The following is a 22,437-nucleotide window of genomic DNA, read 5'->3' on the forward strand; positions in this document are numbered from 1 at the left end:
GGGGATGGAGGGGTTGCCAATGAATGTGTAAAATGATGTACCAGAACCAAAGAATCGAAGACAGTCAAACGTCTTTTTTCTTCCTCAAATTCTAGTATTTTCCCTCACATCAGGAGGAAGTGCTCATCCTTTGTCTCAAGCTATGTTGACTATAAAGAAAAATCAGTTCTGATTGTCCCTGCACACCACATGGGTTCATAATAGAAGACAGGTGGAATTCATCAGTAGCAGACACGGACATGTGACTGCAAAGAAAGTTTGCTAAACTAAACTAATTGAGCAGTGGGATGCCATGTATCTTCCTATTGAATTTCAGAGGGAACCAAACCACACTTTCTGACTTTTGCTTAGATAACTCTGAATGTATCTTCAAAATCTGTGCCTTAGGCTCTCATGAAACAAAAGAAAAATGTCCTGGCTGTCTCATCTGGGTTGAATTGAGATGTTTATGCCTCGAAGGGCAGGGACTGTGTCCTTGTTGTTCATAGCTTCATCCTGAGTGCCTGGCATAGGTGCCTAGGCACTCAGCAACTGTTTATTGAATAAACACACTAAGTTTTTCCTGAGAAGATGAGCTACTCATCATGCAGACTCGTGCACACACAGATATACACATGATCATATGTGCTCGGCAGGCCACCTAAGTACCTCAGCAGCTGTCCTTCACCTAGGGCCCATGGTGATGCACTGTCTGCGATTTCATGAAGGAAGGTTTGATGTTGAGGTGGCCCAGCACAGGGATAGGGAATACATTTATTTAAGTGGGTACCCAAGGCAGCTGATCAATTAATCCAGATGTCCACTTCCTATCCTTAATATAAGCAGCACAGTGTGATCATTTCAACAGAAGAATTAGGATAGATGACTTCATGGCAAGACTTTGGCCCTGAGAAAACCCAGTCCCTTGCCATTGTGGCAAGACAGTGTGGAGGCCTCAGGAGAGGTGGATTGAGGAACTGGATAGAGATCCTTTCAGAGCTGCAGCTCACCAATGAGCCCTCAACTCATCATAGGTCTTGATGGCTGTCAACCCTGTTCACAGCCCCACCATTGAGTGGGTGGACCCACTTGTATTGTAGTATGTAAATGGGACAGTTGTTGCCAGATAATGCCAGAACTGAAGCTAAGGGGTGTGTGTGTGTGTGTGCGCGTGTGCGTGTGTGTGTGTTTTCTTGTGGGGAGGAGGTGGGCACAGGAGACAGGGAATACAGGCTCAGTTTCTTAGTACAGTAGATTTAAGAGTAAAGGAAGAGCAAGTAAAAGGTTTAAGGCAGTGTTTTCAAACTGAGAGTTGCCACCTGTTGCTAGGTTATGAAATCAATTTAGTGGTTTGGAATCAGCATTCTTTTTTTAAAAAAAAAGGGAGGTAGAATAAAATACAATGTTTAAAAAACAGCCTAGTGCATCACACATAAAAAAAGGTAAATATTATTTTGCAAAACTTCGTTTCAGTTATCTTTACGTGTGTGCGTTCAGTTGTGATTTCAACTTCATGGATCACAGACAATAGATATACAAGCCACTGACTTAGGGTAAATAAACTATAACTAGCATCTGCCCTTCTGTTAGTCCTTTTAAAAGATTTTAGAAGGTTTATGAAGAACAATAGCTAATATGTACATACTTACAATGTGTCAGATACTGTTCTAAATCCTGTGCATATAGTAATCCGTAAAATCACCGTAACAGCATCATTAAGGAATACTATTATCATAAAGGTGAGGAAACCGAGGTTGAAGATTACATGGCTGTTAAGCAATAGAGCCAGGACTCACTCTGAGGCCGTCTCACTGCAGAGCTTCTTTTCAGGACCACGCTACATACTGTCAGACCTTAAGGCAGAGAATTCTAGATGCCTTTTAATAAGCCAGGCTAACCACTGTCACTCCTTCTTTCTCGCTCCCACCACCCTCCCTAGACATGGGTGCAAAACAAAAATATCTTAATACGCATGTCCTCTTTTTCTTGAAGAAACTGGGATGGTCCGGTTAACTAGAAATAGGGATTTACTGTCACATAGCATAGCACCAGGTTCCCTGCCCTCCATGATAGCTTCCAAAAAGTACCCATTGCTCCTGACCATGACAGGATAACCTGTGACATATTCCTGATCTAAGATGAGCTCCGCCTAATTTAATATGCTAATCAGAAAAAAAAAAAATCTCAAAGTTGTGGATTAGCAGTCAGAAAGTAAATGAAAAATTACTGGAACCCAAATATGCCCTTGATTTTCTATACTGCAAAATAAAAGCAGACCCACAGTAAGGTGAACATGAAATGTATTCTAACGTGAAGCAGCCTGAGAAGGCAGACCACCTTTTAAAGAAGCCTTCAAAGATGGCATTTAGAGGAGCCCTAGTTTCTAGAACTGACCGAAGCATATAAAAGACCTTATTCTTTGTTAGACCGTGATTATTAAATGCTAATGATTTAAGGTGCCTCTGAACGTGTTATTTTGTCATAATCTTTTGCTGGGGAATAGCATGTTCTTGTTCATTTCGGTTTTTACAGGTAGATGGGAAAGTCACCATGAATGGAGAGACGATTCACATTGACGAGGAGGAGAAGGAAAGAGAGTGTCCCCCCGTGGCACTTGCCCCCTCGTTGACCAAATCCCAGATGTTTGAAGGTGTGGCCAGAGTGCATGGGTCCCCCATGGAGCTGAAACAAGACAACAGTAGCATTGAGATCAACATAAAGAAGCCAAGTTCTCTTCCCCAAGAGCTGACAGTAAGAAGCAAACTTTTTTTTTTTTCCTCTTCGGGATAATTTCAATGTGAAATAATCTATTTAAAAAAAAATAAGTAGGTCTTGATAACGATCATTTCTTTCTAGGAAGGTGTATTGGTTTGCTAGGGCTGCCATAACGAAGTGACACGAACTGAGTGGCTTACACAACAGATATTAATTGTCTCATGGTCCTGCTGGCTGGAAGTCCAAAGTCAAGGTGTTGGCAGGGTTGGTTCCTTCTGATGTCTATGAGGGAGAATCTGGTCCTGGCTTCTGGTGGTTTGCTGGCAGTCTTTGGAATTCTCTGCCTTATAGATGCACCACCCTGATCTCTGCCTGGATGTTCACATGACACTCTCCCTGTGTGTTGTCTGTGTCCAAATCTCCCCTTTTTATAAGGACACAAGTCATACTGGATTAGGGACCTACTCCACTCCAGTATGACCTCGTCTTAATTTAATTACATCTGCAAAAATCCTGTTTCCAAATAAGGTCGCATTCTGAGGTAATTGAGTTTAGGACTTCCACATATAAACGGGGGGGAGGACACAGTTCAGCCCTAACAGAGGAATATAACAGAAGGTGTCATGTGTTACGAGTAAAAACCTTTTTCTTGTCCCCCTGCGATTGGTGTCTAGTGTTTTAGAAAAAGAAATAAATCTCTGAAATACCTTCATTTCTGTCTTTTCAGGACCCCATCAGACTTGTTAAAATAATTTGAAAATAACTGGTGCCGCCAGAACCTGACTTTCCATCCTTGACAATATGTATAAAAGGGCATCTTTCTTATTAGTTTTAAAAAACTCATTAAAAATCAAATTAATTTTTTTATTGGTTTAGCCCCTGAAATCCAGTGTAATTAGAAGTACTATTGAATGGCCAAGCTGAAAAATGTAGGGTAATTCAAGAATAGCAGAAGAGAGAACTCAAAATAACATTAGATTTGCTTATTTGGAGTATAAAACGTCATCAAGAAGATTACACTTTTTCTTAGATCTCTCACCAGGGTTCGTGCTGGTTTTGCTGATCAAACCCCAACTGTCAGTACCACAGATACAGGCCGGCTTTTGGGGTAGAATCGGACTCTGTTCAGCCTTATCTGTTCTCACCAGAGGCTAATTTCTGTGGTTTTAATTTATAGTGTTTGGGTTGGAATTATAAAGGATGGGGGAAACTGTCACAAATTTTTCCCCCAGCACCTAGAGAAGTTTGGTCCAGAGGGAAACTTGTCTTCCAGCTCCAGGGCTAAGTTAAATGACCCAGCTAGCTAAAGCCATCCAGAGGACTAGATATTATTTTTCTTATCTCCAGGATTTGTCTTTTGAAGAATAAAATATGTTTTTGCAGAGGAGTTGAGAGGATTTAATTCTTCCTCGCAGTGCTCAAGCCCTAGAAAGAGATTCAAAGTGGAATGGACCAAAATAACTTCCTCACCATGGTAACATGTTTGCTGGTCTCTAGGAGAAAAGTTTTGTGATCAAGGCACAGGCTGAATCCCTCAACCTGGAATTTAATTCTCCTTTTCGTTTGCATGAATGTTACCACCTCTGAAGAGTTCTTATGAGTTATCATGAGATGGAAGACTGAGTTCTGCTAGGAGTGTGGGAACTTTACTAGTAGAGTCAACATGAACTTATGCTCTTAAATTTAAATAAGTTCCCCCAATTAATTAGACATTGCAGTGGTAGGATTGCTTTTCTGGGACAGTTAGTAATTCTGTTCGTATTTTTCTTTTGCCACACTTAATGATGAGTGTTTCCTAAGTTCCCTTCATAAGTACCTTTCCATGACTCAATCTGGTTACTCTGTCCATCAGGCCACAGGCCCTTTGCACATACTGTTGAGCACAGTTCTTTGTCCCTGTACTTTGGAGAAGCAACAGTGTAGGAGCCACACTGGTCCCATAACAGAGGTACACAGGGATTAGTCAGGCCCAGTAGATTAATTCCAAGAACAAATCCTAAGGGCTCTGCTATCAGGCACGTGCCCATTCTCTACCTTTACCTCTGCCCTCTGACCATTTTGTTGTTTGAATCTGGGAGGAACCCTGCCCTTGGCGGAATAGATTTTTTTACCAGCAGAAGTTAAAGGAATAAGTAAAGAGACCAGATGGTATAAGGTCTAAACTTCCCACACCAACTGTTTAATCTGTCTTGTTCGAAGCTTCTAACCCATTGGGGAAAAAGCTTTATCAATCCTATATGGAATCGTAAACAGAAGAAAAGGGGGTTTTACTTGCTTGTTTTGGGGTTTTACTAAACCTCCCTTAAAAAATACTCATTCTCAATAATTACTAATTTTCTTATTTTTACAATGAGCAACATAAAAAGAAAATAGCCTATTGTCTCTTACTGCCAGGCATTTCCCACCTTAACGGTAGTTGTGCTGCTATACTCTCTAATGGCAAAGAGAAGATGGATTGAAAGATGTCACATTGGTTACATTGCCCCAAAAGTATCTTGTTTCAAGAGAGGCAAAATTAGATGATCTGAAAGAAATCATGTTATTTCAGAAGTATATACGGTATAACAAGGAAAGCCCTAATCAAAAGGTGGCCTTGTGGACTTTTTTCTGGAAACCATTGTGATCCGAGGCAGCCTGAGGTCTAATCTCATGGAAGAGCCTGGGAGTCTCTTACTCTGGAAAAAACTGCCTAGTTTGGAGTGATTTCTAGTTCAATAAACGCTAGTGGTTCTGAAGAGGTCATAGCATTTATTTACCTCATGTCTAGTACTTTAGGCTCCTGAATTAACCATGTCAGGGGCTACTGCGTTATCTTCTGGGTAGATAACTACCTGTATGTATCAGACTTCGAGCCAAGTTGTTAGCTGCACTTCATGAAATTTTAGCCAAAACACTCTTCATACTCGCTTACAACTTATGACACCAAAAGTTTTCCATTTATAATATGTTATCCTAAGAGCCGTTTTCTTTTCATTAATTAATTTTTGGCTGTGTTGGGTCTTCAATGTGCATGGGCTTTCTCTAGTTGTGGTGAGCGAAGTTGTGGCGCACGGGCTGAGTTGCTCCGCGGCATGTGGGATCTTCCCGGACCAGGGCTCGAACCCGTGTCCCCTGCATTGGCAAGTAGATTCTTAACTACTGCGCCACCAGGGAGATCCCCTAAGAGCCATTTTTAAACCTACTTCTCATTTTGCTTCCTTCTCCATGTTCCAGGAAAAGCATTTCTTGACTGTGTTTCAGCCAGTATATTCCCATTGAAACAGTAGAATTCATTGGTCATGGCAAAATATGGTGACCAGCTTAAAACAGGAAGCTGCACTCAATAGCCTCCCAGGCCTTTTTACCAGCTTGCTTTGATTTGCTGTTTCTAATTCATTTGCCCCATTCTGTGGGGCTGTCAAAGGAATAGTGTTCTTCTTTTTAAATAGTGTCTTTCTTCCCAAAACTGCATTCCCAACAGATATACTTTTTACAAAGGAGTAGCCTCACCCACCACTAAAATGTCACAGTTCCTTCAGGGTGAGCTGGAACTATTCAAAGGGCACAGTACCAGTAGGCAGGAGCATTAATTCAGACGGAGAGGCCGAGCGGCAGAGAAGGGTGGGCACCACGCTGCAATGGGCCACGGGGTGTGAGGTTGGAGGGTCAGCCTCTTGGGTCAGCACAACCACTTTTGCGTATGACGTCATGTCTTCAGGTTCCTTCTACCTCATCTTTCTCATTAGAAACTCTTGGGACCATCGACTCTTACTTTAGAAATAGATCCTAAATTAAGTTTGGCTTGTTATTAATTTTTAATACTCTGGTTATATCTATTGAGACCAACAAACTCCAGATCATCCTCATTTGAATCACCTTTAAGGTAATGAGATCATGATAGCCGTTGTGCCGATGGTTGTCCGTTACCTGATAAGCATGAATAAATGACCTACTCTGTGGCCCATTTTTGAAATTGAAAAAGAAACTCATAAACTTGCTATGAGAGCAATTTTCATAAAGCAACTAGCAAAGTATGTAAAATAATATTTAATTAAGTGCTAGAAAACAGGGTTAGAAGCCTAGAGGGACATAAAACGGCAAGGAACAGGTAAGATCATGGTAGGCTGCAGTTAGTCTAGTTGGGAAGGTTTTATGTGAGTTTCAAAGTCAACTTGTAGGATTTGCATTGGAACGGAGGGGGAGCAAGCTGTTCCTCATGTTGCGACTAGCAGAAGCAAAGACCTCAAGAGGGGATCACAGGGCTAAGAGGTGATGAGGGTGACTAGATGCCATACACTCCACCCAGAGGGATCGGGGCTCCCACGGCCCCTCCCAGTTATCCCTGAGATATTTCCCAGTGGAAATCTAACACTCACTTTTTTTTTGCATTTTAAAATATTGGCTTCTGTAAGAAAATCATATCATAGCACAAATACTAGACTTGTAGAATCCAGGATTGGAAAAGAATTTGGAAGGTCTTTTAATCTAAGGACTAATTTATCCTGTTTAGTGACCTACAGAGAAATGTCTGCCTTCAAGATAGTCTAGTGTTTTCTTGATCCGCTGTGAGCTATACTTCTCTTTGAATCTCTTCCTGCCTTGTTGTTGCCAAAAACGACCCTTTCCTAAAATACCTAAAGTACCCCATGCACTAGGTCAAAGACCAAACCCCCCCCCCCAGCCTCAGTTTGTATTTAAAATAAGGATAATAATAGTCTAGGCATCTGATGGTTATCGTGAGAATTCATATGTATAGAGCACTTAGCATGATGTCACAGTGACTCACAGAGGTGCCCTTAAGTTAGTTTTAGCATTGTCATTCAACAAATGGGAGAAAGTTACCGTATATTTTTCAGAAGCCTGAAAGGGTGATAGGTGCAAAGTTTTTTAGGTTAAAGTAAGGTCATCAGAATCACCATATTGAACAGATGTGAATTTCAAACAAATGGGATAAATTCCATGTTGTCTTCCAACTCAGCCCGTCAGTAGCTCCAGCTGTAATTCTCTAGGAAGCAAACAGACATGAACAGCTTTTTCCAGAAGACAATTGCCCTTGCAGATGCTCACACGCTTCTTCCAGCAGCTCTTTTTGGTTCTCCTATTATTCACTCTTTCCCAAGTCTGGCTTCCCTCTGCCACCTAAACCCCCAGGACTCTCACCCGCTGACCTCCTGTCAGCACCTTCTTGCCAGCTCATCCCAACTGATGTCCTGCATGCCCTCTGCGCTGGCAGCACCCTCCCACCGGGTCTGTGGCAATTCTCCCTCATGGACCAACGGCCAGACTCAGCTCTGAGCGATCTAAACAACTTCGTCTGCGTTTCTCAAACTAAGTAACAAGATCTTTCCACCTTGACAAAGCTCTAGGCCTTCCTCTTGAAAATTCAGTACTTTACTAATGTTTTCTGATCCAGGAAAACAGACAATCAGATCTTTCTTGAAACATTTCATTTTGCAGTGAGAGCAGGGTGAAGGCATTTGAGTAGGTGCTGTTTTCCTTACAACTGTGACCAACTGCAGATTCCTTTTAGATGTCAACAGACATTTCTCTAGAAACTGTTTTACTCCATCCAGAAGTAGTTGCAAGAGCATTAGATTTAATACTCTAATTAAGTCATTAAAGATATTTAGGTCTGAAAGCATTTACTGACTTCAAGATAGTATACATCAGGAACAAAAAAAAAAATCAAACCTGGGTCAGACCCGCACATTGTTGGCTGGAGAAGTTTAAGGCAAAAAGAAAAAGTTTAAGGAGTGGAAAGGCTGATTCTCCACGTAGATCCTGTTTCAACCAGTGAAAATAGATATTTGGTGATATAAAAGCAAAAAGGGAAACATATGCATGGCATACGTGGCACCTGGGTCCTGGTGCCAAGACACAAATAGACTGATTTTCCAGGCTTGCGTCCAGATAAGTTCTTCAGGACTGGAGCCGGACAGTCAGTCAGAGTCACCGAATAGCAGCTCAGGTAAGGACCTTGGACATCACACCTTCCAACCCGTAGAGGTTAAATGATCAGTCCAAGCTTTCATACCTCCTCTGTCCTAGAAACAGGGCCACTCAGACCCTGGGTCTCAGGACCATTTGTCCTCTCCTGCTTTATATATCCAATTCATTCCACAGAGACGCTCTCTGGGCTGGTTCACCAGTAAGATTCTTGTTAAAAGAACAGCCCAAAGCCAGGCAGATCTGTGGCTAGACCATGTCCCTCTCAAGCCAGGAAACTGCCACCTCCCACCTGTGGCCTCAGGGCTCGGTCTGGCACCAGGGCCAGTTTAGATGGTGTTCTTAGTCAGGGGGACTCCAACTCCCGGCTTAGGCCCCTGTAACCTTTCTGTGCTCTCATTCATTCATGTCCAGGGATCTGTTTTTATTTTCATTCTTGAGACAGTATTACCAGTTGGAGAAGGGAAGGCTTCTCCTCTTTTCAGCTATAACCAAAGGAACGTGTGGGCCATAAAGCACATTTTCCAGCAAGACAGGTTTGTTTCAGGCAAATCTCTTGAGTCCATCGGCACTGGTTAAAACTGCCAATTTTGAACTCATTACCTTTGAAGTAATGATGTGAGTACAAAAGTAACAAGACTTCAGAATGGAGTATCAGACAGACGTTAATTAAACTGGCTTTGGGATTTCCCTTGATTATATATAGTCTCTCTATATATAGCAGAATATAGAAAACCATAAAAAAAATAAACTAGTTATTACTCCAGCCACTCAGAAGTTAAGATTTTTTAAAATGTGCATCCTTCTCTTTTTCTCAGTGTATAGAAAATATTTTGGGGGGATCATGTTATTCAAATTGTGTTGTAACTTGCTTTTGCTCTTAATTTATCCTGAATATTTTGTTAGTAATAGCTTGATTTTGATGACTAGTATGCATTTAAACTAAGCTTGACAGTATAAATTTCGTAAATAATGCATCTAACATTTGCTCCCCTATCATGGGTTACATGTTGGCTCTATGTCAGATACCATGCTGGGTCCCTGCCCCGCTCAGAACCTGGCCTGGATCAAAAGCCTCAAGATGGGGTGATGGCTGGGGGTGGTCCGGTCTCAAGCTGCCCTGGGAAGTGGAGACTTGGCTAACTTGCCCCCTGTCCCAAGAGATCCCGGAGAGTTCTCATCTTTTGCATAATAAATGGATGAGAGGTGGAATGGAAAGGATGAGGTAGAATGGATGAGAAGGAAAGGGCATGGAAAGGGCAGTTTGAATCATTTCAGCAATAAACTTGGGACACTCAGGTTCGGGATTGCCTCTTATGGGTCAAAACCTTTAAATACCTGGGGAGAAGTTGGCAGTGGGTGTGACTCCAAGTCCAGATGTTGGAGCATTGAGGTTACCAGCACAGGTCAGGGTTCCTACCTCCCCTGCCTACTAGCGATGTGACTCTGGGTGAGTGACTTAGCCTCCCGGGCCTCAGCTTCCTCACCTGTATAAAGGGAATCGTATTGGTGCATACTTTATACAAGCTTGCTCTGAGGACTAAGGAAGGTAATCCACATCGAGTGCTGACATGTGGGAAATCTAGTAAATATTGACCATGGCTACAGTGACAACAGTGTATAACCTTTAAAACATAATTTCAAGGGAAGATAAATTGGGTCATCTGGGAGTTCAGTATTTGAGTGTTAAGCCACATAGAAATGCATCCAGAAACATGAGTATTCTTGAAAATCGAAGTCCTGCATTAGTCATGCATAAGTAAAATATTACTGAAGTGAGGTGTGCTAGAAAAATCATCCTTATTGAAGTAGTGCTTGAGGACTTTGTCTCTTCTGCATTATAAATTATGTCTAGGGCTTCCCTGGTGGCGCAGCGGTTAAGAATCCGCCTGCTAATGCAGGGGACACGGGTTCGAGCCCTGGTCCGGGAAGATCCCACATGCCGCGGAGCCTAAGCCCATGGGCCACAACTACTGAGCCTGCACTCTAGAGCCCGTGAGCCACAACTACTGAGCCCACGTGCCACAGCTACTGAAGCCTGTGCGCCTAGAGCCCGTGCTCTGCAACAAGAGAAGACACGGCAATGAGAAGCCCACGCACCGCAGCAAAGAGTAGCCCCTGCTCGCCACAACTAGGGAAAGCCTGCGCACAGCAACGAAGACCCAGTGCAGCCAAAAATAAATAAATAACATAAATAAATGTAAAAAAACTATGTCTAAAGGACTTCATGAATTATTTCATTGATTCCAAGGGGCACACTTGCCACACTTGAGCATCTCTAAATCAGGACATGTCTTTTTTTTTTTTTTCAGGATGTGTCTTATAATCAATAGTGTGTCCTATTTAGTTTGTTTAGTAGTTTGTTTTCTTTCTTAGTAGTACCTAAAATAATACAACTTAAACTTGATGGCATCTAAGATTTAATAAAATATGTCCATTTCTTTGTTCACGTTTGGGCTGGAAGGCTTTGGCTCAGTTTTTGTAGTTATTTGTTTCCCAGTCACTGGAAACACCAGTGTTCTCAAGAGCATCGTACATCAATATTTAACTGCAAATTTGTTTCCCAACCTCAGATAGTTTTCCATAATCTAATCCATTTGGGAAGAAAACGTAAAAATCAGTATTTCAGACAGTATTTTATATATTAAAAATCAGTATCTCTGACTATTTATATATTAACATCATAAAACAAAAAACACTATGTATTAATACTTCTATGTGTGGGGGGGACACTTTAAATTATTAAAACCAGGTTATTCTGTTGTAATACTAGGCTGGTGGGTCTTCAAATACTACTCTCATGTCAGTTGTTCATATAACAGTGTACACACACACAGAGAACATATATATGTAACTTCACTATAATAAAAGAGACTTTGGTTCATTTAACCATTTCCACTCATTAAGTCTCTTAAGGGGTTTCAATTCAGGCTTCTTGATGTATTAAAAAGTTACAAAATCCATTTATAGTATAAATATGATGCTTATTTCCTTCCTAGGGTTTTAAAGGTGCATGTTAATTTAATATTATGTTCTTCCAGAATTGATACACAGTTATCCATCATTAGAAAGTGCTCATCTAGTTATGAAGATGTCAAAACTACCCCATCCTCCAAAAGAAAAAGCATATCTTTGCCACTAGATGCTATTATAAAATTCTTTAGCAGCTTGAAAGGCTAGTGGCTTAAAGTTTCCTTGAGTCTTTTTTTTTAACTTTGAAAATTTGCAAATAATTTTTTTTACAAATTTTTTTCCATTTTTTATTGTGGTAAAGTAAAACATAAAATTTACTATCTTAACCATTTTTAAGTGCACAGTTTAGTAGTATTTAGTACATTCATATTGTGCAACCATTGCCACCATCCGTCTCCAGAACTCTTTTCATCCTGCTAAACTGAAACTCTGTACCCATTAAACAATAGTTCCCCATGGCCCCCTCCCCTCAGACCCAGGCAACAACCATTTTACTTTTTTTTTCTCCTTCACTTTTCCCCCATGCCCCAGCCTCTGGTAGCTACCATTCTACTCTCTGTTACTACGGGTCTGGCATTTTTTAATTTTAATTTTGTAGATTCCAGATGTAACTGAGATCATGCAATATTTGTCTTTCTGTGTCTGGCTTATTTCACTCAGCATAATGCTCTCCAGGTTCATACATATTGTCGCAAATGACAGGATTTTCTTCTTTTTAAAGGCTCAATAATATTCCATTGTATATGTGTGTATAATATTGATATTTGTGCATATAATAGTAATATTTACATATCAGAATATATGAATAATATATACATATTTTCTTTATCTAGTCATCCATCAACATTTAGGTTGTTTCCATATCTTAGCTATTATGAATAATGCTGCAATGAACATGGGAGTACAGATAGCTCTTCGAGATACTGATTTCATTTCCTTTGGCTATATATACCTAGGAGTGGAATTGCTGGATCATATAATAGTTCTATTTTAAATTTTTGATGAAACTCCATACTGTTTTCCATAATGGCTGTGCCAATTTATATTCCCACCATCAGTGTACAATGGTTCCCTTTTCTCCACATTCTCAACAACACTTGCCACCTTTTGACTTTTTTTTTTTTTAATTTATTTTTTGGCTGTGTTGGGTCTTCGTTGCTGCACGCGGGCTTTCTTTAGTTGTGGCGAGCGGGGGCTACTCTCGGTTGCAGTGAGCAGGCTTCTCATTGCGGTGCCTCCTCTTTGTTGCGGAGCACAGGCTCTAGGTGCGTGGGCTTCAGTGGTTGTGGTGCACGGGCTTAGTTGCTCTGCGGCATGTGGGATCTTCCCGACCAGGGCTCGAACCCACGTCCCCTGCATTGGCAGGCGGATTCTTAACCACTGTACCAGGGAAGTCCCTCTTTTGACTTTTTGATAATAACAATCCCTAAAAGATATAAGGTGATATCTCGCTGTAGTTTTGATTTCCCTGGTGATTAGTGATGTTGAGCATCTTTTCATATACATGACTTCAGTTGGCCATTTGTATATCTTCTTTGGGAAAATGTCTATTCAGGTCCTTTTCCCATTTTTAAGTTGGTTTATTTGATGTTTTTTGCTATTGAGTTGTAAGAGTTCCTTTTGTATTTTGGATATGAATCCCCTATTGGATGTATGATTTGCAAATATTTTCTCCCATTCCATAGATTGCCCTCTCATTTTGTTATTTGTTTCCTTTGCTGTCCAGAAACATTTCAGTTTGATGTAATCCCACTTGTTTATTTTTACTTTTGTTGCCTGAGCTTTTGGTGCCAAATCCAAGAAATCATTGCTAAGACCAATGCCTAGGAGATTTCCCCCTGTTTTCTTCTAGGAGTTTTATGGTTTGCAGTCATACTTTTAAGTCTTTTATCCATTTAGACATTGATTTTGGTGTATGGTGTAAGATAAGAGTCCAATTTCATTCTTTTGCATGTCGATATCCAGTTTTCCCAACAGCATTTACTGAAAAGTCTATCCTTTACCCATTTTGTATTCTTGGTGCCTTTGTCAAAAATTAGTTGACCATGAAAGTGTGGGTTGATTTCTGGATGTTCTGTTCCATTGATTTATGTGTCTGTTTTTATGCCAGTACCAAACTGTTTTGATTAATGTAGCTTGGTAACATAGTTTAAAATCAGGAAATGTGATGCTTCCAGTTTTGTTCTTCTTGCTCAGGATTGCTTTAGCTATTTGGGGTCCTTCGTATTTCCATATGAATTTTAGGGGTTTTTTTTTCTATTTCTGTGAAAAATGCCATTGGAATTTTTAGAGGGATTGCATTGAATCTGTAGATTGCTTTGGGTAATGGGGATATTTTAACAATATTAATTCTTCCAATCCACGAATACAAGATATCTTTCCATTTCTTTGTGTCTTCTTCAGTTTCTTTCAGAAATTATGGGGGGGGGGGTGGAATATGAGAAGTTGGGTAACAGAAAGTTGTTGAGAGCCCAGGAAGGGAGAGAACTTCAAGAATAAAATGCACAGTGCTAAGAGCCACGAGCATCTGTGCTGAAGACAAGCTACTGAGAGGTTAATTGCAACTTGAAAAAAATATTTTTTTCACTGGTGATATGACCCTAAGCCAACTGTAAACCCATTTGGAAGCAAGAGAGTGGTAACTATGATTTTGAAAAACTGATAGTGAAAGGAAGGAAAAAGAGGCAGTCAGAGGAGGTGGGGAGGTAGTGGGGTTGTGTGCCCTCATAACATGGTTCTGCTTCAGCACTTATGTTCTCCTTCACGGAACGTCTCTTTCCGACAAACCCAGCCTTTCACCACTGGAAATAGAAAAGAGTGAATTCATATAGGCAGCTCACCTCGTTGGCCTGAAAATTACTACTGGAAAAAAGAGAAAGAAATCCTTTACCTTCTAGAACCTTCAAAGGGATAATGTATTCAAGGTGGAAAAATATCTTTCTTTTAGGCAACGACTGAAGAAACTGAAACAAACAGTCAAGAAGATGAGAATGATGGTGAAAAAACAGAAAAAGGGAATACAGAAGTTGCCTCATCAGGTTTGTTTTTATAACAGACTAGTTTTAAGGTAAAGCGTGATAACTCTTAAGAGAATGAAAATAGAAAAGGTAGTGAATGAGGCTCTGTGACTGGTGTGGTTGTGCTGCCACCTAGTGACGTCCTGGGGGAAATTCTGACCAAGTGATTTATCTTGCTGTAAAAAAAAACAGGAACCCATGCTTTTTGCTACCTTACTTCGTTTTTTTTTTCTTTTTTGGTACGCGGACCTCTCACTGTTGTGGCCTCTCCCCGGACGCGCAGGCCCTGCGGCCATGGCTCACGGGTCCAGCCGCTCCGTGGTATGTGGGATCTTCCCGTATCGGGGCACGAACCCATGTCCCCTGCATCGGCAGGTGGATTCTCAACCACTGTGCCACCTGGGAAGCCCTCATTTTGTTGAAAGTTTATCTCCGTCATCATAAGAGAGTTATATTTCCCCTAATCAATAATGCTAAAAACTGAGGGTTATATTTAACACACAGTAACAACAATAGATAAGACAGATTAAAAATATATCATAAAAATAGATGCTGAGGGCTTCCCTGGTGGCGCAGTGGTTGAGAGTCCGCCTGCCGATGCGGGGGACACGGGTTCGTGCCCCGGTCCGGGAAGATCCCACATGCCGCGGAGCGGCTGGACCCGTGAGCCATGGCCGCTGAGCCTGCGCGTCTGGAGCCTGTGCTCCGCAACGGGGAGGCCACAACAGTGAGAGACCTGCATACCGCAAAAAAAAAAAAAAAAAAAAAAAAGATGCTGAAGTGGTAAACCCAATGAATAGTTTGAAAGAATAAAGTAATGCCACAAATATGAACAGTGAGTATGAATAGAAACCCACTCTTCCCTAAAGTAATATTTCTCGATATTTTTAACACATTTTTTCTTTTGATAAACATGAAAACCTCTCACCCTTTTCTAATACCAAGTTATTTTTAAATGGCATTGTAAAGTAAATTAAAAGTCATTACTAAAAATTTTAGTGTATACTTTTTCAAACTAGACTGTACCTCCACATTCTGATATGCCCCCTCAGGTGGTGACTTTTCCACCCACTTTAGACTGTACCAAATTCTTCTTTGTATACCCGAGAACACTTAATTTTCATTGCATTATATTGATTTTGACCACACAATCCCTAACACATTCCAATTATGAAAACATGATGTTAAAAAGGAACATTGAAATACAAAAGGAAGAGTCAGGCTGCCCCTCATTTGGAAAGAAATTTGGATAGAAATTATCTATAAATGTTCACCTGTCCAACCCACCTCTCGTAATATTTCCTACCAGCATTTTGTTTCATGTAGTGTTATTCATATGTAAACTGGGACTCTTATTCAGAACTTAAGTTTTTCATAGTGGGGTTCTTTGATGTGTTTTATGTTGCTTGATTTTTTAACAATATCATGAAAGAGCCTAGAGAATTCTAGTACCTGAAGCTCTTTTGTACCTCTCATCACACTGTAATCCAGCTCCGTGTTGCCCCGGGCAAGATATGTACTCAGTGTACTTCCTGGCATGGCAGGACCAATGAGCCTTTATATGGTTTTCATCTTGTTCTTTATGTTTCTGAATGTAACTCCATTTCAGAGCCACAGTGTTTTACATCGACTGTGACTCGATCCAGCCCGACCGTGGCCTTTGTGGAGCTTTCCTCCAGCCCCCAGGTGAAGAACGAGGTGCCAGAAGAGAAAGACCAGAAGAAACCGGAAAACGAAATGAGTGGAAAGGTGGAACTGGTGCTGTCACAAAAGGTGAGGTGGACTAAAGCCGTTAAGTCCACGATTCACGTGGCTTCGTGTTACTGCCGGCTGCCATGGTGGCACCGTTTTGTAATGAAGGTTTATTTTCTCTCCTGATCTTGTTTCCTACCTTTGACCTGTATTTTTTTTTCTTAATACAAATATAATACATGTTCATTGTAAAAAAAAAAATGTAACTACCTATAGAAAGATGTCTGTGTTAGTCCACTTGGGCAGCTGTAACAGAAAACCATAGACTCGGCTTACAAACAACAGAAATTTATTTCTGTCGGTTATGGCAGCTGGGAGGGGCAAGAGCAAGGTGCTGACAGTCAGCATCTGGTGAGAACCCGCTTCCTGACTCACAGACGGCTGTCTTCTTGCTGTGCCCTCACTTGGCAGAAGGGCCAAGGGTCCTGAGTCTCTTTTATACCATCACTAGTCCCATTCATGAGCTCTTCACCCCCATGACCTAATCACCTCCCAGAAGGCCCAGCTCCCAATACCATTACCTTGGGGGTTAGGGTTTCAGCATATGAATTTTGGGGGGACACAAACATTCAGCCTATAGCTATTTATTTTTAATGTCTATTTACAGTGATATACATGGAAGTATGTAACAAATCTATCAAATAGTATGTGTAAGTATACATAAATATATAAATAAAAAACAGAAATAGAGCAAGAGAGAGAAAAAGTCACTGAAACCTACCTCTCTATTAATAATAAGTGGTATATATATTCTCTCAACATCTTTTAAAATTTATTTTAAATGGCTAATTTTTATAAAATTATTTTTATAAAAATTTTTATAAAATTTATATACATTTAAAAGAAAAATGTGGTATAGATATCTGTTGTAAAGCTTTGCAGTTAGGTTTTAGTTTGCCGTGCATGAACTTGTTTATTTGTAACTTACTCCATATTCTCTTTCCAATATTTACCTGTTTTACAGTAATGGTACTTCTGATGCCTCTGAACTTGAATAACAAGGAAACCAGAAAATTATTATTCTGATATAATGGGTTTTAACATCTTATTTTTATTAAATTTCTTCTTTGTTTGGAGTCTCATCTCTTTCATATTAATTTAGTTTGTTTTCAGGCACAGTCTAAAAGTCATCTTTTGTACCTCTTGTCCTCAACCTTGGTTACCCTTTAGAATTTAATAGATACCAGGTCATATAAATCTCAGTCTCTGGGAACAGGGCTCAGGCATCTGTATTTTCGAAAGGTCCCCCAGGTGATTCTGATGGGTCACCAAGATAAGAGTACAACTGACTTGCATACTGGACACTTTATGTGGTGATATTCCAACTTTAAAAATTAAACCTAAATTTGGATTTGACTTTAGAGTGAAAATTTTACCACCTCTAGTTCTGGTTCATCTATCATCTACTCAGCCAATAGTGGTTGTGCACCTACTATGTGCCAAGCACTCTGCAGACACTGGATATTCAACAGTGAATAAGACACAGCCCCTGGCCTTAAGATGCTGAGAGTGCTGTATGCCTGGTGGAACCCAAAAATGCCTGCTTCCCTGATGCCTTTTGGGGATTTCAGACTCTAGCTACTCCCCCATTTTTATACATAGAGAATTAAAAAATGGTCTGGAGGTCTGAACAGAAGAACCTAACTGTAGGAAAAGCGTTGGGGGCAGACAGGATTTCCTGCCCTTGCAGGTTGTGCCTGACCCACATTACACTTGTAATCTATTTATTTATTCTTCTTGCAAATTGACCTTTTTTCCTATGTAAATATAAAATGAAAGGAAAACTCATAACATTGGTAGAAAAAATATTTTTAAAATCAAACAAAATGGATACCATAACATAAAAAATATTCATCTGCATTCCTCATCTGTGTAACCTCATCTATGTGATCCATCTTTGGACCCCCAGTGTCATGGCTACCCTACTATGGAAAAAATTGTTTTCAGGGGTTCTTAACTTTGTGTGTGTGTGCACACGCGCACGCTGCACGTGTGCCCACGCGTGTACATGCACCATGGACCCTTTGTCTATCTGGTAAACATTATTCTCAGAATAATATTGTTTAAACCATAAAATACACAGCATTACCAAGTTTTCCTTGGTATCAAGTAGTACGAAATATGTATAACCACATGACTTCTTTTCTGTGGACTCCAGGTTAAGAATCTCTGCTAGATGATTAGCAAATGGAATAATGGTCTTTGAACCCAATGCTTTTCACACCATGTGAATTTCTCCTTTCTCTACTTTACAGTTAACTTTTAGAGAAAGAAAGAAAGAAAGATGATGACAGTGGTTGCAACAGCTTTTATTTTCTGATTTCACTTGAGAGTGTTACCTTTATAAAACAAAGTACCAATGCACACAGGCTGACCTTTTACATAGTGGGTATTTTGAGCATTTCTGCTGAGATTAACTGTTTCATTTACAACCAGGCATTATCTGAAACATATTTTTGTCAATTCCACTATGGAGGAAATGGTATGAGCTTAAGATCTGAGGGTTGTCAACTTTGGTAAATCTAGGCCTTAGGTTTTGCTGCATGTTTTAACACTGAAGTTCATTTGGACATCTGGTTGACCTCTGTAATGCAGAACAATTAACTGTATTTTCTTCAAGATTCCATTAGGGTTGAATATATTATTCATCAAGAAAAATAAAATCTTACTGAGGAGAAATTCTAGACATTAAATCATCCTGAGAACCAAATAAGAGATCAACTTATGATGAAACAAATGCTCTGGAGCCTCACTCGCCCACTGGCCATAAAATTAATCTCTTCATGGCCACCAGCCAGTGAATCAGAGAAGATTCTGTAAGCAGCTAAAAGGACATGGGAACTGATACAGCCACACTCCTCATTCCGATCTCTGCTCAGAGTCTGTTGACTCTTTATTTTGGTCGTTAGTTTGGTTATCTGGTCTTTCAGAAATCAGTTGATTAGAAGCAACAAATCGGAAGGAGGGTGTTCTACCAAAGGCCCTTCCGATTGGGGAGAAACAAAATAAAATTAACTAGCAATAACAAGAAAAATCTGTTTTTACAAAGCAAACATAAGAATTTTTAAAGCCTGTAACTTTGGATCTATTTACCATAAGGTCACGTGGTATAACATGCTTCAAAAATCCCTTAAGGGCATCATCGCTATGGCGCTGTTTGATATAATGGTTATTTACAATAATGCTTCTTTGTCAACAAGCACAGTATATTGTCTTTAATGTGCTTTGCGTAAATTTGTTGGGGGGAGTATGTAGTGTCTCAAGAATAATGCCCATTAGAAGGTAATATTACTTTAATATTTAATACTTACATAGTAAGATTTTTTTTAGATCTTATGTGGAACATCTCACTTCCTGACATTACAAATTCAGTATTATGTAGTACCAAGAAGAGAAACCGTGATTGATCCCAATAAGAACATGAAACAGAGTGATGTATTATCTCAAATATGGAATATTGTCCTCTGAGTTTGAAGAAACATGATCATCAAATTTTTATGCTCTAGTTTGATTTCTCTGAAAAATTGACCTCTCTATTAATGTAGAAAAGCATGAAGCGGTTTGGAGAAGGGACAACATTTTCCATTTACAATTTAAATGTTTGGGCTTCTTGACTTATTGTAGCCATGGATCCTTAAATTTTATTTCACCTGTGCATTTAGTAATGGACAATACTTGTAATATGTATGTCTGTTGCCCATGATCCAGGTGGTAAAGCCAAAATCTCCAGAACCAGAAGCAACCCTGACGTTTCCATTTCTGGACAAAATGCCTGAAAGCAGCCAATTACCTTTGCCAAATCTCAGTTCTCAAGGTAAAAAGATAGAAGTGTTTTGTTTCAGTTCTACGTGTTCTGCTGGGCCCATCTGTAGTGAAATATTCTTCATTTTCAAGGCAGATCACTTCCTTTATGTTGACGTACCTTTAGCCGTTGGGTTTGCCAGAGTCCATGATGGCTGAATTAATCACTTCCGAATGGAGGTCTGGAGCTACAGTCTCTGTTTGGCTTAGCCAGGAACCCCCGCTGCCAAGACCGTTTTGTCAGCCAGACACTGTAGGCACAATAGGGCCTATACCAGTATTTGATACCCGAAAATCACTTTTATTGGCTCTTAAATATTTTAAAAATTAAAAAATCAATAACTTTAATAAAGAGTTTATGATCTTAATATTATGTCAAGTTCATTAACTGTTAATTGTCTAGTCTTCCTAAAATATTCATTTAATTTGACAGTGATTTTGGAAGAAAGTCAGATTTTCTTGCCCCGTCATAGTTCCTGGCTGTGCGTGATGATTACCAAGAAACATTCATGATCATAGATTCAACGTGTTACTCAGAGCCAAAAACTTTAATCTTTCCAAAAATTCTTTACAGTTAGAATATATAGTTATATGGAACACATATATATATAGGCTGAGGATAAACCTTAATATATTTCATATGTTTGATTTATTTTATTTTATTAACATCTTTATTGGAGTATAATTGCTTTACAATGGCGTGTTAGTTTCTGCTGTATAACAAAGTGAGTCAGCTATACATATACATATACATATATCCCCATATCTCCTCCTTCTTGCATCTCCCTCCCACCCTCCCTATCCCACTCCTCTCGGTGGTCACAGAGCACCAAGCTGATCTCCCTGTGCTATGCAGTTGCTTCCTACTAGCTATTTATTTTACATGTGGTAGTGTTTATATGTCCATGCCACTCTCTCACTTTGTCCCATGTTTGATACATTTTAACATGTTTGGTATAATTTAGGGAGGGATGGCCTCGAAAAATATGGGCGTTTAGGGCCTAGGAAGGTCTTAAAATGGCAATGGCCACTGCAAACTCCCCAAGTGCCTTTAGGCCATGTATAGGTTGTGAATTCACCCCATTATTCTTTAAGAGCCAACTTGAATCCGTTTATCTTGGTAAGAACCCCAGGCACCCACAACCACCAGAAAGGAGCCTGAGGGATGTGAACAGTAGGGGGATGGGTCCTGAGGATTCCATGACCCATAGGGACTATGCTTCACAAGAGACAGACCACCGGGCTTCACTGGTGTGAGTTCTCTCTCTTTACTGATGTGATGTGAAAACGGCGAGAGTTCAGGAGGCAAGAACTATAAGGTTTCTTGTTTTTCTTTTTTAACGTGCTTTCCCCAGTACACTTTATAGATCTATCAGTCCAGGCAAAGAGAGGATGTACAGGGTCATTGTGGCTGGGGACTTGTTGCTTTTCTTTTCAAGGATGGGCAGCTCTGTGGCAGAATGCTACTTTGCTTCCATTAGTCTTTGTTGACGGCTGGGAGATAAGTTGGGCTCTATCTGCATAACAGGAAGTACTCGGGAGGGAATTAATTGGTACAGGTACTGATGATCACTAGCTTCTTAATGTGGAAACAAGTTCAATACTGTCTTCAAAGCATTTGATTTAAATTCGTCAGCCCTACTGTCCTGAAGGGAAGTGACAAAAGTAAACTCTCCTAACTGGGCCAGCAATTGGTCCCATTTAGATTTTAATTCTGCCCTATTTCTAGCACTTTTTAATTGTGTATATAAGTAATATAGAGAGGAAATAGATATTTTAAGCCATATTAATTAGTTTTATTGTCTTCGATATTTTTACATCTAATTATCTGTTGTAAGGCATTTCGATTTTGTAAAATGTGCTGTTGAATTAAGGGACTTTACTTCATGCTTTATCTAAGATGAATGAAAAATAAAATTCAGTGGCACTAGAGCATTTCCAAAATCATTCTTCAAGATGGGATTATATTTGTCATACACCTGTTCCATACTCTTGTCTGGCTCATGGAAGCTGTAATTACAGCTGCAGCCTCTGGAGACAGAAGGCCTGGCTTCAAATTCTGGCTCTTCAAGTTCTAATCTGTATGATCTTACCCACCAAGTTCTCTCTAACCTCTGTCACCCGTAAACTGGAAATAATAACAGTACCAACCTCATAGGGTTGTTGGAAGAATTAAATGAGATAAACCAAAAAAAAAAAAAAAACACACACAAGGCATTTAGCTCAACACCTGACCTAGAATAAGCACTACAGTATAATCTAGTAGCTGCAGAAT

General features: G+C 40.0%; 1 protein-coding gene across 11 annotated transcripts in view; it reads left to right on the top strand.

The window, feature by feature from the left end:
- LIMCH1 (LIM and calponin homology domains 1) overlaps nucleotides 1-22,437 on the top strand; it is a 340,013-nt gene that overhangs the window by 281,458 nt on the left and 36,118 nt on the right. For all 11 annotated transcript variants that reach the window (XM_067735824.1, XM_067735831.1, XM_067735825.1 and 8 more), the window contains 4 exons: nucleotides 2,512-2,730; nucleotides 14,540-14,630; nucleotides 16,219-16,382; nucleotides 20,070-20,175. In XM_067735824.1, the coding sequence (XP_067591925.1) occupies nucleotides 2,512-2,730; nucleotides 14,540-14,630; nucleotides 16,219-16,382; nucleotides 20,070-20,175 (580 nt within the window). The remainder of the gene's footprint in view (nucleotides 1-2,511; nucleotides 2,731-14,539; nucleotides 14,631-16,218; nucleotides 16,383-20,069; nucleotides 20,176-22,437) is intronic.

This window comes from Pseudorca crassidens, chromosome 4 (genome assembly GCF_039906515.1).
Source record: "Pseudorca crassidens isolate mPseCra1 chromosome 4, mPseCra1.hap1, whole genome shotgun sequence".
Lineage (NCBI taxonomy): Eukaryota > Metazoa > Chordata > Mammalia > Artiodactyla > Delphinidae > Pseudorca > Pseudorca crassidens.